Source organism: Clupea harengus, chromosome 7, assembly GCF_900700415.2.
Source record: "Clupea harengus chromosome 7, Ch_v2.0.2, whole genome shotgun sequence".
Taxonomy (NCBI): domain Eukaryota; kingdom Metazoa; phylum Chordata; class Actinopteri; order Clupeiformes; family Clupeidae; genus Clupea; species Clupea harengus.
The window spans coordinates 20,071,790-20,085,081 of NC_045158.1; the positions used below are offsets into that span (position 1 = coordinate 20,071,790).

The 13,292-nt window shown below is 44.5% G+C and overlaps 1 protein-coding gene across 2 annotated transcripts in view; it reads left to right on the forward strand.

Moving 5' to 3' along the window:
* Positions 1–10,428, forward strand: part of lzts1 (leucine zipper, putative tumor suppressor 1) — a 29,563-nt gene extending 19,135 nt beyond the window's left edge. Inside the window, exons 1-5 of one of the 2 annotated variants that reach the window (XM_031570778.2) lie at positions 262–469; positions 3,628–4,118; positions 5,039–6,067; positions 6,736–6,930; positions 7,368–10,428. In XM_031570778.2, coding sequence (XP_031426638.1) covers positions 3,768–4,118; positions 5,039–6,067; positions 6,736–6,930; positions 7,368–7,961 — 2,169 coding nt within the window. In that variant the 5' untranslated portion in view covers positions 262–469; positions 3,628–3,767 and the 3' untranslated portion in view covers positions 7,962–10,428. Of the gene's footprint in view, positions 1–261; positions 470–3,627; positions 4,119–5,038; positions 6,068–6,735; positions 6,931–7,367 lie in introns of those variants that run through there. The other variant, XM_031570779.2, reaches the window with a different exon arrangement.
* Positions 10,429–13,292: the final 2,864 nt, after the last annotated feature.

Below are 13,292 nucleotides of genomic sequence, written 5' to 3' on the forward strand. Positions count from 1 at the left end.
TGTGTGTGTGTGTGTGTGTCTGTGCATTTTGGAAGGGGGCAGGGAGGTCAGAGCGAGTCATTGTGAATTGCAGTGAGTTAATCACTTTAGCCGCGGCACACGTCCTTGTGAGGAGAGGCGCGTGTTCCCCTCTCCCCTTCTCCTGTGGGGGACATCAGGGGTCCCGTCATACTCCCCCCCCCCCCACACACACCCACACACCCCGCCCCCATTTACATGTCAGTTATGCAAAAGCCGGAGGAGGATGAATGAGACGGACCCGCCCCCTAGTGCACAGCGGCACCCTCTTGACTGTTGGCAGTTTGATATATTCACTCACTGGTTCAGTCAAGGACACCTACACACATACACAGACAGACACTCACATAACACACAGCGCACTCTGGGTTGCACCTGGAGAGGATCTTATAAGAGCGTTGAGGGGATGTAGCCTGGACAAACCTGCCACATGGAGGCTGCTCTTGCCACAGTAAGTGATCACTTGCGTGCGTGGAGCTGTTGTTGCATGGAGTTTCCGTCTCAATAGTCCAGTCTAGACAAGCAGTGATAAGGACTAGGAAGCAAAGCCAGACAAACTGGCAACCAGTCGTGCAGGAGGACAGACATGCAGGCAAGCAGAATCTTGCATACTTTAGGTTAGTTGAGAATGTTTATCTCTACTACAGTATAGCCTTAATGTGTCATGTAGACAGACTTCATGTCAACTCTCTGAATGTCATAACATGCAATGCAATGCAACCAGTACACATGTGTTATTATGTTCTGAGTGCATAGAGAAATATATTATTGCAGCAGAGCAGAGAATCTGTCTTTAAATGATCATGATAGACTTTAGTCTGTCTTGGTAATATCATTATTATCTTCAAGCAGTGTTCAGGGTCTTTGCATCCCATAAATAGTCTACTCTAGTCTACTCTGGTCATAATGTTAAATAATAACATTTGCTATGAGCAAAACCCACAAAAGTAAAAGCATACCTTTGTTCAGAGTAGCTCAAGGGCAGGTTTAGCATGTGCTGGAGCTTAAAACAAAGAGATGTCAGCCAAGCCATTTCATTGGAGGAAACTGCTAAAGGGTTGTCTGCTCTCCTGCCATATCTCGCCTGGGATTCAGGAGAGAACAGATGTTGTAATTTGCAGCCAGCAGGAGTGTGTAAGTGAGTGTGAGTAAGTGAGTGTGAGTCAGTCAGTTTGCTTTTTTTTAAGGATTCATTTCAAAGTAAATAGGGAGACACTGAGATTTCATTGCCACACTGGCAACTGTAGGTGATTAAAATGGACTTCAAAGGAGGAAATTATTTTATGGGAGAACAGGGATGGGGGATGGGGTGGAAGGGAACTCATGGCTTAGAGGACAAAAAGGTAAACTACGTCAGGATACTAGCAGATGGATAGGATGGATAGGATGTATTGTAGGATGTAACCCTAGATATGATATGATGTGATATGGTGTGATATGATGTGATATGATATGATATGATATGATATGATGTGATATGATAGAATACATTTTCTAACTTATTTGCTGAGCATGTGGCATCTTTTGTGTGAATGATGGAGGGAATGCATGTGTGTGTGTGAGAGAGAGGGAGGGAGAGAGAGAGAGATGAGTTGGTGTGTGTTCAGTATCATGTCAGTGTGCTGTGGAATATGTATATCGGAGGAGTCTTTGGTATGCAGTTCATCATCATAATGAGAGCTGTCACACACGCGCCTGTCAAAGGCCACTCTTTTGTTTTGCACGGACACTCAGCAGGTCAGTGGGACACAATGCATCTGTTATGATGGATATGAATCCAGGACACGGGGCAGGCTAGGGGGACCAGCTGCTTCTGAATGTGTCAGGGCTGGCCGATGAGCGGAGATGAGCCGGTGGTAAGATGAGGAGCCAGTTAGACAAGTGAGAGGACTGAGGGGGGATCCCTGTGGACTGCCAGATCAGCAGATCAGAAAAAAGTGGCATATGGACCGCATGTCAGATGCCATGTCTGGAGAGAACAGAGAGAAAAAGGCAAAAAAGTGAAAGTGAGAGAGACAAAAAGAGGGACAACAAGAGAGAGAGAGAAAGATAGAAAGACAGAGAGAAAGTCAGAGAGAAAAAAAAGAAAGAAAGAAAGAAAGAAAGAGAGGAGGGAGTAAGGGTTAGAGAGGGAGAGAGAGAGAGAAACAGAGCAACATACTGATTGAAAGAGAGAGGTTGAGAAAAAATGAGTGCCAGAGGTGTGAAAATGAGGTAATGGAGTGGCAGCAAGGCCTCTCCACTGATAATCCCTTTGGAAAACCACCTGTGCCACGATGCACCTCGTCAAATTGCCTTTAATTGGCAGTGTTATATTTCAGTGGTGGTGGCGGCAGGGTGTTGATGCTGCTGTAGGGATTTTCTCTCAGAATCTATAACAAACTGCATAACACATCTTTCTGCAACTGAGAAAAACGGGAGGGATTTATTTAGTTAATTCAAAATTATTTAAGGGATTTTTAACCCTTTTTTATTTCAAAGGCATGCACACGGTTTCTCAATATAATACCACTAGACAGCCATCATGTGACTGACAACCAGAGGTGGGCAGCATAAGCAAAAGCTGTACTCAAGTAAAATTGTTGTTACTTTATAATAATAATGACTCAAGTAGAAATAAAAGTACCCATCAAAACAATTACTTGAGTAGAAGTAAGAGTAAAATGTATCTCATTCAAACATTCAGGCCCTGTTTTGTGGGGTAACCAGTTTGGAAATAAGGCACACAATCTATTGTTCTATTGTCTGCTTACTCGGCTCGGTGCTGCAGTGCTACTAGGAGGAGTGCTTTATTATGTTGGCAGGTTATTAGGAGCAGCCAAAATGAGAGATTGGGATGGGATGGAATGGGATCTCCAAGGTTGTTATTACTCCTGAATATGTGTGTGTGTGTGTGTGTGTGTGTGTGTGTGTGTGTGTGTGTGTGTGTTTGTGTGTGTGTACGATGTCCACCACTGCGATATCAAGCATATTAAAAGAACTTTGGAATGTGCGTTTAAGTATTGTGTTTGTTAAGTCTGGTAAGAATGCTTCTAAGAGTTAATTTTAAAATCAGGAAGCTCTGAATAACTGCCATCAGTCTTATCTCCTTATCAACTCACCCAGAGCAGTCCCTAAAGACACACTTCCTGTTTCTGTGTTTGTTCCTGACCTAAGAATGATTTGAACACAAACACAAAGAGAAGTAGGCCAAAACTGGCTAACGTCCTGCATACACACCCATTTTTATCTCAGCTAACAGGAACATCATTAACGCACATCCCCAACATCAGAAGGCTTCGTGGTGTGTGCGGATTTTTCTCTGTGTCCCATTGTTCGTCCAAATCGACAGAGCCTTTATTTGCACTGAATTTCTACAAAGCTGCCCATTATTGAAACGTTTTTTAAATCAAATGTTTACTTAAGAATATCCATGAGGGTCGAAATCAATATAAATAAATGGTTTAATTATAATGGTAAACAGTCCTTTTGTATTGTTTTAAACAATAGCAAACTTTGTGTAGGTCTTCTTGATGTACACACATAGATGACCATCATCGCCGTGAATTGTATTTAATGACAACTGATAAAGCTGTTTTTTTTGCCATTTCCTTTTTCATCTCTATCCAGGATGACACATGGGAACACTGAGGAGAATCTCTAGAGGCTATGTGTACACTTCACCATCAGCCGTCTTCAATCACAGCATCCTCTGATTGCACTCTCATCACCACCTCTTCCTCTGGATCCACACTGATGTCCCTGGAGCCATGGGCAGTGTTAGCAGTTTGATCCCGGGACATAGCCTCAACAGCAAGCACTGCCGCGCTTCACAGAACAAACTCAAAAAGGGGCTCCACTCCAAACGTACAGGCAAGAGTTTGGACGGCCTCCTGAAGTATGGGTTCTCTCAGGACCCTAGTGGCACTAATAATAACAACAAAGGTGTTTTCCATTCGGGCAAAAGTGAGGACTTCTTTTATATCAAGGTGAGCCAGAAGCCCAAGCCTGGTCACCACAGAAACGCGGAAGCAGAGGACCGTGATAGAGCGTCATTGGATACCGATGCAGGCAGGAAAACTCCACCGGAACTAATACCGATGTCTGGAAAACTGGAGAAGGTAACAACCCAAAGTCAAAAGATGACAAAGACATTTAGATTGTTATCTTTTTTTATTTATTTTAATACATTTTTCAGTCTGATCTCTGGAAAACACGTGATAAAATAACTATCAAATAAAACCTTTTGAATGCATTACTGATTTCTGATTTAGAAGTCAGTGTTTCAACTGAATAATTAATCTGGTTTTAACTTGACTTTGGAATGGGGCCTTGTTGTTTCCAGCTGCATTGCATGTACTTTCTAGGAGACAGTACAAGACGGATAGTTTCTCTTTATCTAAAAAAGAAAAGCCAACTCCAGGGCACATATTATGCATTTCTGGAAACTACTGAGCCATGCATATAACATTAAGGGGCTTCTCCTTCTCTCAAAACCACGCTATTGTTTTCCCTCCAAGCCCCCAGACAAGTACAGTAATATGGGCGAGTAATTCCTGGTGGTTTCCAGCGTTCTCTCTGAGAGCTTACTGTTGTCTACTCCATTTAATTAAGCCCTGAGATTGACGCGTTAAGAATGCCTTGATCTCCCAAGAGTTTTGGTCTGGGGGGCCGGGCCTGCGCTTATGCAAGCTGCCCCGCTCTCAATAGCCCCTTTTATAAACTACGGGTGCCAGAGACACACGGAGCCGTGGCACGGCAGCCACGGAGTCAGACAGAAGGTATGCTGAGGCGGCGAAATCTTCCCGCTCTCACACGCCACTGACATACATAATTAATATCATACCAGGGAGTCATCCATCTCTTCTCTCTCTTTCTCTCTCGCTCTCTCTGTCTCTTGCCCAAGAGAAGAGGTGGCAAGAGAGGAGGAGAAAATAACAGAAAATAGCCCATTCTACCCAACAGTGCACTGTGCAGTTTCCATTTGTATATTGGCTGTTTTTATTTATCACCTTTTTGCTTTCTCTTTTGTCTGTTTTAGAGTGTGGAGAAGGTCCTTATCCGGCCCACTGCCTTCAAGCCAGTCCTTCCCAGGAGCAGCAGCTCCTCCATGGAGACACACAACAGCCTGAACCACATCCTGGGCCACACGCTCAGCCCATCCGAGAGGTCAAAGGACACCCCGGAACCCAAACAGGACACCGGGTCGGGCACGCTGACCGACTCAGGTCGGAACTCCATGTCCAGCCTGCCGACCCACAGTACGGGGTACAGCAGCCAGCTGGACAGCACCAGCACTGGCACATCCACAGGCCACCTGGTGCGCTACAGTGGCTCGGCCCACAACGTCAGCCTGCTGCAGCACCACCACCACCTGAGCGGTAACTCCTCAGGGTTGAGTGGCGTGTCAGGGCCTGCGTGTGTCGGGGACAGCAACGGGGCTGGTGAGATAACAGTGGGCAGCTGGATGAACAGCACGGGCAATGTGGCTAATGCGCAAGCCACGTCGACACTCAGCGATAGTCTAACGGCGGCAATGAACCTGAATAAGGATATAGCCGCAGCGGCTACCACATGCCATTCTGGGGGTTTGCTTAGTCTGGAGTTGTTCCCCGAGACGACAACAAGTGTGACTAAAGCCATGGCCGCAACGCCGGCGTCGGAGATGGGCTGCGTGCGCTCGCCAATCTCAATGGACGAGTCGCTGATCCTGCAGCTGGAGCGGAAGCTTCTGGAACGTGAGTCAGAGCTGCATGAGCTGCAGGGGTGTTTCGAGGAGAAGGAGGTCGACACGTGCCAATTGTTCGAGGAGAAACAGCGGTACTGCGCCGAGGAGATGCAGGGGCTCAAACAGCGCTGCTCCACCAAGCTCCGCCAGGCCTCCCAGAGGGCACTCAGGTCACAGCAGCTCCTCCAGCTTCAAGTCATCCAGCTCCAGCAGGACAAGGAGCAGCTCCAGGAGGAGGTGGACCAGCTCAACCGTGACAGGGAGATTGTGGAGGCTAGGCTGAGGAGCTACGAGAGGGAGCAGATCCAGCTAGCTCCGACCCTGGAGGAGACTCAGTGGGAGGTGAGAGATGAAAGCCCAGTGGATGGCTAATTACGTTCCTCTGGCTCAACTGGTAGAGCAACTGGTAGAGGAAGGTTACGGGTTTGATTCCCAGGGAGCACACATATGTTACTGATGTATATCTGTAACTCTAAGTCCCTTTGGATAAAGCCATCTGCAAAATAAATAAATGTAAATTTATTTTAAATGTAACTGTTGTGCCCTGACATGAGTGGTTAAACTGTCATAAAAAAACAAATGGTGTTTAGAGAAAATACTGAAGAAAACTATGCAGAGATGTCGCACCACAAATGCAGTGGAATAGTATTGTGTCATAGCTATGCACACAATATATTCACTGTGCTAATTAATTGCTTTGATATTTCTCCCAATAAAGTTCACGGCTGGTGCAATGTTTTCCTGAAATTCTTGCTGAATTGGCTGCCATTTTGGCTGATACACTTGCTCTCGTTAGAGTCTCAGGATTTATGTGTGGGTTTACTGTGACAGATCAGATTTTGTGCACAGAAAACAAAGAGGACATGCATGTAATTAGGGGAATCATTTTTCTCTTGTGTTCCCCGGTGTTGAGAGCAAAGGATAGTAATGAAATTTGACTTGTTTATGGAGTGAATACCAAGAACAGGTGATGAGAAAGAAGATTAATTCTTGGTGTGTTTCATTTGCAGGTGTGCCAGAAATCAGGGGAGATATCACTTCTGAAACAGCAACTGAAAGACTCGCAGGCGGATGTCGGACACAAGCTGAGCGAGATTGTCAACCTCAAAGCAGCGCTCAGAGAAGCCAAGAACAAGATGGGGGAGCTGGAGAGGAAGAGCAAGGAGAATGAAGACGCCATTCGCACTCGCTGCGCAGAGGTCGAGGTACAGACTCACTGTGTCTTCTTGATCAACTGCCACCAATACTCTCCTGGGTCGTAATTCATTAAGCTTTTCACTCTCACTTTCCCACCAATCTCACTCAACCATATATTTCACATTACAAGAGTGCTCTCTTGCGTGCAGAAACCTATGTCAGGATGTAGGGGCTCATTGAAGTGAATGGTTTTGTTTGCCCACTCGAGTCAATCCAACAATTAAATAGGTGGGATTACCAGACGGAGAGCAGGGATTCTCTTAATTGCAAGTGTGAGGAGAAAGTCTGAATTCCCCAACTGCCAGTGTAAATATATGAAGATGCAATGCAAATACTGTTCAAGTCCGGTATATGCTACACACACAGTGAATATGACAGAAGCTTGAAATCTCTAAGTCACGTAGAAATCACTTAGTAACCTATGAATATGTGATCTATCCACCAGGTATGCCAGAATGAACTACAAAGAAAAAAAAATGAGGCTGACCTCTTGAGGGAAAAGGTTGGCCACCTGGAGACCGACATCAAGGGCATGAAACAGGAGCTGAGTATGGCAAAGGAGGAACAGGTGAAACTGCAGAGCAGCAGAGCCAAACTTGAGGAGGAGCATCTGAAGCTGCAGATCACCAGAGCCAAAATGGAGGTCTTTGGTGGTGGCACAGCTGATGCAGCAGATCAAGAGAAAGGGGGGAGAGAGGGGAATGGGCAGGCAACACAGAGAGCCAAAATGGTGGACACAGACGCTCTACAAAAGGAGGTGGAAAGAATGAGAAAGGAGCTGATGGAGGAGAAACAAAAGAAAGACAAGATGGTGAACCACTTCCAACAGGAGAGACACACATGGAACAAGGAAAAGGACAAGGTGATAAGATACCAGAGGCAGCTGCAGTACAACTACTTGCAGATGCACAAAAAGAACCAAGACTTGGAGAAAATACTGCGGGAACTGACAGCAGAGATGGATAGCAGGACTGAGCTTGACATGGACATCCACAGTCCCCAGCTTCACTTTGACAACCTGGTTGCCACAGAGATATAAGGTCATGGATGGGTGAAGCCATGGAATCATTTTCTACTTCTACGGTTAAAACAATAATATGACATCATCATCATCACCATCATCACGGATGGATTATGTACAGGACCAGGACCAGTGATGGATTCATCAAGATAACATATCTTTCATAATCGATAAAACAATAAGATGCTTGTTTATCACTGACAGTGCTAAATCAGCTCTTGTTGATGTTTTGAACGTTACATCAAGGCCAGGGTGGTAAACCATGGTCTCATGGTCTTCCATTGTGTAAAAATGGTATGCCAATAGAAAGCCTTGAAGGGTGCTAATTTGGCCGCCATCCTATATTAACTGTGTTCATTGTGGTCTGGAAACAGCGTGACTGGGCAGGCTAACGGGCACTGATCCAAAATCTTTACACAGTGGTTGAGAATATTCGCCAAGCCAGAGCAACCTTCATGTCAGAGAGAGTCAAAAATGTATGTGCTGCCTCTTTGTCTTCGCTGACCGGCAAGCACAACCTGGCCATAGAAGCTTTTCTCTATTGAGCATTTCCAGACTATAATCCCAGTGGCAACTGACCTGACATATGGACTTGCAGAATCGGGCTGCAATGAGCCTAATAAGAGGTAAAGCACACCTAGCAACATTTTCCCCCTGTTACCTATTACCTGGGATCCTTTATAACCGTAGTTTACAGTTTTTAAAATTCAACTATAACATGGGAAAACAAATTATTTTCTTATGCTGGCAGAACAGAAAGCAGAATTCATTTAATCTTGCTAGTTGATATTTCGGCAATGTTTTCTTTGTATACAGTTGAGTCCAGGCAAAAAGAAAGACATAGGACTGCCAGGACACCCTTGTCCTTTTAGATGCGCAGAATATTCAAAGCAGTTCCTGAAAAATGTGTATGTATAAATATGGTGACATCTCAGTGGATATATTATATCATTACAAGACCTGAGATGTGTTGAATGTAATAGTACAAGACACATTAGCTATAAACATAGTTGTAAAGACTAAACCCACACTCCTCCACTGACAATAGCACACACTGGTATGATATTAACCCACTAATGTGCAAACAGCATGATCTCTAATCTCTATTTCCAAAGCCAGGTGTATAGCCACAAAGCACTTGAACACTAATGATTGAATGTCCAAGCAATGCACTAACGGGTGAATGAGGCCTGTATGAATAGTGTTTTTTGTGAGCCTTAAATTCACTGATAAAATGGCCGCCACAGATGGAGCTTGCACCTGCCACACTCCACCAGTGCTTTACTTTTACTAAGTCAGAATGTCAACATGAGGTTCTGTTTACTCTAGGAGACTAAATGGTATGCACTACTTGTTCCCTGCAGTTTGAATTTGGTAACAATCTTTATTCATCGGGAAGCCTTATCATTTAGTCTGAAAAATGAAATGGGCAGTTAGTTCAACCAAATGTATATATACAAAAGCAATACTAATTGTGCATTTTTCCAAAGCATTTGATAATGAGGTAAGGGCCTTTTTAAGATGGATGACAAAACAGTTTGTAAACAATGAGCAAATACACTGTATACACAGTAGGCAGTGTTTATTGGGACATCACCTCAAAAAGAAGACATTTTTTATCTGCACTGTCCAGACCACTATCTACACTGATACTTTAACCTCAGTACTTTAATGTCCATGATGTGACAGCAGCAAGTTCACTGTAAAGATTATGAGCCAACAACGCTCCTCGACAATTTACTTTGTCAGACAAAGAACTCAAAGAATAATTCAAACCTGAGGCGTAAGGGGGGAAGTGAAAAGTTGAGCCCAGAGTAGGTTTGGCATCCACTCAGTGACCTCCAGTGGTGGAAAAAAATAACAATACAAAATGTCTTCCCATCCTTCAATACCCATGAATGTCTTTGGTTTATACAGAGGACATCTGAAGCTTTTTAGGACAGCTGTACTGTTGTTTATAGACTGGATGCAAGGTAGCAATTAGAATCCACAACTACATACTTGAATAAAAGTTGAAAGTTGAATGTTGACACTGGCAAAAGATTGGTCATGGTGAGCAGCATTTCCCAATGCCTCTTTCCAATGTCTTCTTTCAGACTTGTTTTAGCTCAAGAGCGTTTTGACTTGATAGGGAGGGTTACTGGTTGCAATGTACTGTTCACAATATCATGCGTTTTACATTATTGGTACACAAATGTCCAGGATGTAGCCTAGAACTTTTGCTTCCTTCTTGCATTCTGTCTTGTCATTCCAATGTCATATCTGAGTTCCCACATATTCCACCTCAGTCTCGTCAACCCTCTCAGCCTTCACCACTTCCTGTGGATATTGTGACATAGGCTTATGTGCTTTTTCAGATACTAACACACACCAACACTAGCTAAATGGTTACAGTAACTCGCAAATATGGCAATCCACAGATGAATTTTTACCCAATGTATGTATTGTATATTTCTATTTATTTTAAATAAACAAAACAAAGATCTCTTCGAAAGAACGATTTTGATTTCTTCAGTGTGTTCCTCCATTCCTTAATCCCCAATGCTATCTGGATCTTCATACCACAGCGACAAATCAGCATGTGTCAGCCCCCTCCAACAGGAGTTGGTAGATTAGCGAGAGTAAGCAAATGTGTCCGTTTGAGATGATTTAACACACACAAAAAACGAGGGAATTTAATGCATGGCAGAGCACACCGGTGTCTAAATCTGTGGCTAACTCACACTCCATCCTCCTGAGCACCTCTGTGTGAACTCTAGCTCTTTGTGTGTATCTTATCGCTGCTGCTGTGCTGCTAATCCACTTGGTAGAATAATCCATTTTCACCTTTCTCTTTTCTCTTTTTTCTATTTAAGCGAAAAATAAAATAAACTCAAAATCCTCCCATCAGACTTTTTTTTTTTTTTTAATGTCAGCCCAGCCTCCTCTCTGCCTCAGAGGCCTTACCCCCCAGCCCAATCAGATGTGGAGTATCAGCACCGAGATCAAATAATAAAAAAAGCTTTGTTTGGGTTCAGATGGGTCTGTCACACACAATGGACATCCACAAAGCCCTGCGTGTTCTTAAATATGCAACGCATAATTTAACCTTCATCCTGTTTGGTGAAAGGCCTTAATCTTGCGTGTTTGGTGAGAGGGACAGGCGATACAGGTGGATTAGGTGTTATCAGGCGCGATACAAGCGTTATGCTCATTAATCATGTTCAGTTTCATAAGTAATGATTGAAAGTTAATCGCTGATAAGAAAGGCACCGCTGTCAGATTAGCTATGATGAGGGGGCTCTGTGAGGCCGGGGCCCCAGTGGTCCAACAATGTCGTTGACATTTCTCAGACGCCTCAAAGGATGGCCTTGGTAATGAAAGGGACGATTCCTACCTTGCTCAAGTAGCAGTCGAAATAGCAACTAATTCAAGAGAGAAAAATTTGACAGAGATATATGTAAATTCAAGATAGTAGCTATTACGCTACACTACACAACGCTACGCTACGCGCCAGATTAGGGCCTCAGTGATCAGTGTCAGCTGCAATATGGGACGTCGTAAGACACCCCTTTGCCATCCGCCTGTGCCCCCCCCCCCCCCCCCCCCCCACCTGATACTGCACACCCCCGTCATCCGGACACAACAGCCTTGAGGCCTGTGGACTGAATAATTGCACAGCAGTTGAGCCACAGGCCACGGTATGCTAATGGTGCTGGACCCCGCTGGGAGGCTAACATCCAGCTGTCAATCATACATGAGGACAATGGCAGGAATGTCCCAGGAGGGCTGACATATGTACAGCAGACAGTATATGTGAATATTATAATGCAGAAATGTATAAGTAAACTGGAAAGTAGGATAATATAGGATCATGAAGCTACTGGATAATAAATGCAAAAAATTTGTGATGTTTCATACATATATGAAGGCACACAGTTAAGACAAAAAACATGTTTAAAAAAATTATAATAGTTCTTCTTTTGCCTTGGATTACATTTTTCAGCTTTCCCACCCATCTCATATTTACAGAAGGTCTGCTACTGCATGTCTAATCTCAATCTGGGGTCAGGGAACAGCTTGCACAGGGTGTTCAGTGACCATTTTCATTTGGAGAGGGGGAGGGGCTGTGTCGGGTGTATTGGGAGTGGGGGGGGGCATTTTTAAATCCATCTGCTCTCCCTCCTCCCCCCTCCCCTTTATCACCAGCAATCCCCCTCCCAGCAAATTACCCACTCTCGCTTTCCCTGTTGTCTCTGCCACGTGCCACACACTCACACACACACACACACACCCTCCGACACACACTATTCTCTCTCACACACAAATGTTCAGCCTCACACACATTTGCACAAACACACACACACACATATACAGACAACACAGTTGTAATCATATTTTCTCTCACACACACACACACACATTTACAGATACACACACTCATACACACACACACACATGCTATCTTACATGTAGTAACATGCACAGAGGAGCTCACGTCTGCGCATACACACATACACACACACACACACACACACACACACACACACACACACAGACACAGACACACACACACACACAGACACACACACACACACACACAGCGAGCCCTGAACCCAGCTGAGCCAGGGGGCCAGGGGAGCAGTTATCAGCTCTGTTACACACTGCAGCTCCACCACACTGATCCTCCACCCCTGCGGGAGACCCTCCGTCAATGACACACCTCCTTTTCTTCCCTTCGTTTCTCCCTTTCAGCACTCCGTCTCTCTCTTCCTCTCTTATCCTCTCTCTCTCGCTCTCTCTCTCCTTCAACCTCTGCCTTTCTCTATTTCTATCTCTGTCACTCCTTTGTTCCTTCTCCCTCTCTCTCTTTTTCACCCTCTCTATCTGTGTCTCTTTGTTTCTCCCTTACTTTCTCTGTCTCTTTCTCTCCCTCTGTCTCTCTCTCCCTCTCTCTCCCACTCCCTCTCTCTCTTCCTCTGTCTCTCTCTCTCTCTCTCTCTCTCTTTACGAGACACTTCTATTTCCCTAAACCACAGACATCATCACTTTTATCTTTCTTACATTTCCTACACTTGTCCCACTTCTCTAATGCCTCCATTTTATGGTTTATCTTTTTTTCCCCTTTTTTTCCCTTTTCTTTCCCCGCTTTTTTCACTTTAGCACTTTTCCTGAGGCCAGCCACTTGTCTCTTTTTTTGACAAAAGACCCTCTCCTTTGTCTGTACTGTTGCTTATTCAGTCACACTATTTTTGGCTTAAAGGAAGCCGTGAAACGCATGGATGAGGGGAGGGACTCGAGTCCTTTTTGCAGGCTTCATCTCAATGACACTTACTCTGATGATTCTTCGGTTTTATAGCGCAAAAATCT